This window comes from Arachis hypogaea, chromosome 9 (assembly GCF_003086295.3).
Source record: "Arachis hypogaea cultivar Tifrunner chromosome 9, arahy.Tifrunner.gnm2.J5K5, whole genome shotgun sequence".
NCBI classification, from domain to species: domain Eukaryota; kingdom Viridiplantae; phylum Streptophyta; class Magnoliopsida; order Fabales; family Fabaceae; genus Arachis; species Arachis hypogaea.
Genome location: NC_092044.1, coordinates 8,813,071 through 8,817,884, shown reverse-complemented (window position 1 = coordinate 8,817,884; position 4,814 = coordinate 8,813,071). Strand labels below are relative to the sequence as shown.

Here is a 4,814-nt window from a genome sequence, read left to right as displayed (position 1 = left end):
CTTAGCTCCAAATTCAGTTTATGTTGCTGTATGTATTTTTAGTTGTGTTGATATTATGATATATCATGTGCACGGATTAGTTTAAGTAGCTTGGTACATTTTCATGTATTATGTGTTAGTTTACTAAGTGCATGTACTGATTTATGTATTTCCTTTATCGTTGAGTTGGTTTACTTAACATATGGAGTGGTTAATGTTAGAAGCTAACTAGGGATGATAATTTTTTTTGGCGGGGTGAGTATGCCAAGATTTATCTGTTAGGAGATAGATTTAGGAGTCATTTTCTTAATAGCTTTTTCCATTCATAATTTACTTTTAATATTTTGTATTTAATTCCTCAATTTTTAACAAATTTATTTTTCATACGGTATTTTTTAATTTGTTAACAAATTAAAAATTAATCTATCGAAAATTTAAACTCTATTTAAAAATTTGTGATTGACTAATAATTTATCGCGTATATAAAATATGATTATTAAAATTACTTCTTATTCACTTAATAAGTAGATAAGTAAATTGACCACTTAATTAATTTAAATTAATTTTTTTTAAAAATACTAATAATAATAGTTATTAATATAAAAATAATAGTTAAAATATTGATATATTTTATATTAAATAGTTTATTTAAATATATTAATTATTATTTTCACACAAAAGTATCTTTATATAAGTCAGATAAAGACATCTTCACGTAAGTCATCTCTTTGATTATCCTTACAAGAGTTTATTTTCATCTTGTACAAACATAATATCTTACCCACTAGATAAGAAAGCACATACAAGATTTTTTTTCCCCATGGCTTAATTACTTGCTTACTATTATGCATGGATTTTCAAGCAGAATAAGACGACGTAGCTTTCTTAAACATAACCACAAAAGGGTTATCTTCCGTTGCAACCAAAAGCCTATTTCCCACATCATCACGTTTAACCCCAATATCCATGCAATTATTATTTGAAGAAGCACAGAAGGTAAGTTTAAAGGCATCCAAGGTTTTCCTTATCTCAAACCAACCCTGCATCTCGTTCTCGTAAAAACCGGTGAGTTTCACCGTGGCTCCTTCTCCTTCGAGTAGACCCTTAACGAGGGTCCACTTGGAAGGAGTAGGAGTACAGAAAGGAACAGCTGAAAAGGACAGGTCCAAAGAAAATCCTTCACGGAGAAAAGGAATTTTCAATGGAGATGAAATTATAATTGGTGATCCGTTGTCCACTTCGGAGCGTTGTTGGACAACGGTTAGTGGACACGTTTCGTTTCCGGTTGATATTCGGCCTATTCCGCCACCGTTGCCTCGAAAAACTGGGAGGATGAAGTATAAGCCGCCGTTTTCGAGAAGGTTGCCGTCTGTGTCGACCAACTCAGCCGTGGCTAAAGAAGGTAGGTGGATGGAGATGAAAGCAAAGAGAATGAAAATGGCGAAGACATTGGTGGTGGTTGTAGCCTTCATTTTTTTTATATATTTTATTTAGTTCTTGGAGAGGTGTTGTGAAGAAGGATGAACATGAACTATCAATTTATAGGCTACAAAAAAGAATAATAATAATAGTTTCAATATCAAAAAGAATAATAAAAAAACTCCTAACAAAAATGAGATATTTTAAATTACACTACTACATGTAATATAATTTGTTAGAAGTTACGATAATGCATGAAACTGGATATGGTTTATGTAGATTTAAGAAAAAATATATTTTCATTTTTATTTTTTTTAAAATATGTTGTGAAATACAAACACATATACATATGCCATAGAGATTTTTTTATAAAAAATGTTATATATATTATTTTTGTATTTTTTATATTTTTAATATTAAAAATAGTTGATAAAAAATAAAAAATAATTTATCTTTAATGTAATATTTAAAAGTCTACATCTATTATTTGTTTTTGAAAAATTATTATTTATATACTAAAATTAATTATTATATATTTATATATAAATATATAAATATATAATTTAATTTATTTTTAATATATATTTTATAAAAATAATTAATTTTAATGATTGATTTTAGTAAATATTTATCAGGATTATTTTTGAAACTATGGAAGGAAACATACGTAGACAAAAGTGTCGGATAGTAAGGTGTAGTTTTGTTCACGTGATTGAAATTTGTTTCAATAGAAAGAGCTACATACAATGTTTGGCTTTATTCCACTTATTACTTGAGAGGATTTTTTTTAGGTTATGATTTTGTGTAACTTGAGGTGATAATAATTAAATAATTTTCTAACCACATATTCTAACTTCTAGTACACTGTTTATATCACGCTCTTGATTGAATTTTGACGTGTACTCATCACTTCAATAAATTAATGGTCAAAATTTACGTATAATTATTTTTATGTAAAATTAATAGTAAAAAATAGTTAGATAATTTAATAGATATGGCTAAATTATTATATAATAATTATTGACTATAATTTTATATAAAAATAATTACATGTGAGTTTTTATCTAAGTTAGTTTTTAATTTTTCTATAGTTAAATTGTATTCTTTTTATTTTTCAATATATGTTCCAAACATAAAAACACATGAATTTAAAAAAATAAAAAATATTTCTGTAACAATACAAATTATATTTATAACTAAACTAAGAGAAGAAAATATAGAAAAAAAAAATAATTTTTAAATTAACATTATATTTATTCTTATTTTTAAAGCGATATAATTATTAAAAATAAAGATTAAAAAACTAGTGCCTAAATATTGTAAGATCACAAAAATATTTTGAAAATGTAAAAAATATAATGAACACATATTATGAAATAAAAGAAATATTTAATATTCATACAGTTATATAATGGACAACTTAATTAGTGTTTCCCAATTTTTTAAATTGACAATTAATGTGGTTCAAATTAGATTTAAAAAAAGCCAAATTAAATTTACTGTTCAGAAATTAAAACCAAATGTTAAGGTGTAAAAATATAAAAATATTATTTATATATTAAAATTAAACATTAAAAGTAATTATATATTATATATTTATTTATAAATATACACAAATATATATTTAATTTATTTTTAATATATATTTTATATTTTAGTATATATTTTATGACTAATTTTAATATCTACTTAATACGATCAGTCAAAATAACATTACTCATCTTCAACCAATATTTGCCATGTGTTTTTCATGGATAACAAAAGACAATGGCTTCGAGAGCAACATTAAAGGATCAACACATTCGGTTTCTCCTAGCTAAAAATCTCAAGTATTTATTTTTAATTAAATAAATAAACATTTAATTAAGAAACATATATCATAATATATATTGAATGAAATTTTTGAAAATATTAATGATTTTGAATTTTATTAATAACAATGCATGAAATATTATTAATTTAATTATAAATGAAAAGACGGCATTTTATGTAAATAAACACTTAAAAAGAAAGGAAAAAAACTATTCTCCGTCCTATATATATATGTATTGCTTAGAAGAAAAGAAAAAAGTGATATAAACTAAGAGATTTTTTTTTCTCTTGCTTGATTAAAGAAAAAAAGCAAGAAAGAAAAAAGTGTTATCGAAAATATAATCTTTTTTTCAATAATTATTTTAATGTGTATGGTTATTATTTTAAAATAAGCTTATTGCAAAAATATTAAATAACATTTTGTTGATAAATAAATGGTATATTTTTAGAAACTATACTGAGCTTACAGATTTTGTTTATATTCAGATGTAAGATGCATTATTTTGAATTTTTTACTTAATATTTTAAATTTTTAACTGTGTTATATATATTATTTTTGAAGATCAAATTTGTATTAGGTAATATTTTATTGATTGTTCTGGAAATTTTTGTATAATAGATATTGAAATTAAATACGTTAGAAACAGAACTTATTCATTTATTAAATTTCTTTCTCCCTGAAAATAATTTAACATTGCGATTAAATGAGTTAAACGTTAATGAAATCTTTAATTCTCATTAAATTTGGCCTCCAAAAAAAGTAATTTGTTTGGTATTAACTTTAAAAAATAAGCTTAAAAATATTTTTAAATTATAAGATATAATCTCCTGTTTATTGATACTTTTAAGATTAATTGTGATGCTAATTATTTTAGTTCGGGTAATAGTATTAGTTTTGCTTGTGTTATTAGAGATTGTAATATAGGAGTTAGCAAAGGAGATGTTTGAAAATAATTGAAAGTAATAATATTCTTTAAGGGGATTTTTTGCTATTTGGAGAGGATATCTCTTATTCTGGGATGTGAGTCAACGAGATGTTATTTGTGAGACGGATTGTATGGAAGTGTTTAATCTTGTTACTAATCACTAAGGTGATTTTGGGTTTATTGATTCATTGGTGCTTAAAATAAGAGATATCATAATTGAAATCAGCGTGTTAATTTTCGTTTGATTATGAGATATGCAAACCCGGTAGTAGACATTATGGCAAAAATAGCAATAAAGTTATAATTTTATGTTGAGCTTTTTTCACTTTAAAAGGAGTTTAAGAATAGTTTTAAATGGATTATTCAACTATTTTAAACAATTCTTTTATTTTATTTGTTTTGTTTTTTTTTATTAATTTACTTAAGTCACAAAAAAACGTGTTAAACGTTGATTCTGTAAAATAATGTATTGAATTATTAATGGATGAAGACACTAAGTTGTTTCATCCTTCAAAGTAGACAAACAAATTCATTTGTTTTGTCATCTAGTGTTTCATATATATACAATATAACTCAGCATCATTGTCTCATAGTACTAGGGACCATTATGGGATTTCGACGATAGATTGGTGTGGGGTCAAAAATTGCATACTATTTTCGTCCACATACCTACATAGA

General features: G+C 24.2%; 1 protein-coding gene across 1 annotated transcript; it reads right to left on the bottom strand.

The window, feature by feature from the left end:
• Window positions 1-836: 836 nt before the first annotated feature.
• On the bottom strand, window positions 837-1,451 carry LOC112710273 (factor Xa inhibitor BuXI). The gene has a single exon (XM_025762432.3). The coding sequence runs from the start codon at window positions 1,449-1,451 to the stop codon at window positions 837-839; it is 615 nt and encodes a 204-aa protein (XP_025618217.1).
• Between the last annotated feature and the right edge of the window lie 3,363 nt (window positions 1,452-4,814).

What these genes read in the sequence shown, in the direction of transcription:
- LOC112710273 (XM_025762432.3), bottom strand. Translation starts at nt 1,451, where the DNA reads ATGAAGGCTACAACCACCACCAATGTCTTCGCCATTTTCATTCTCTTT.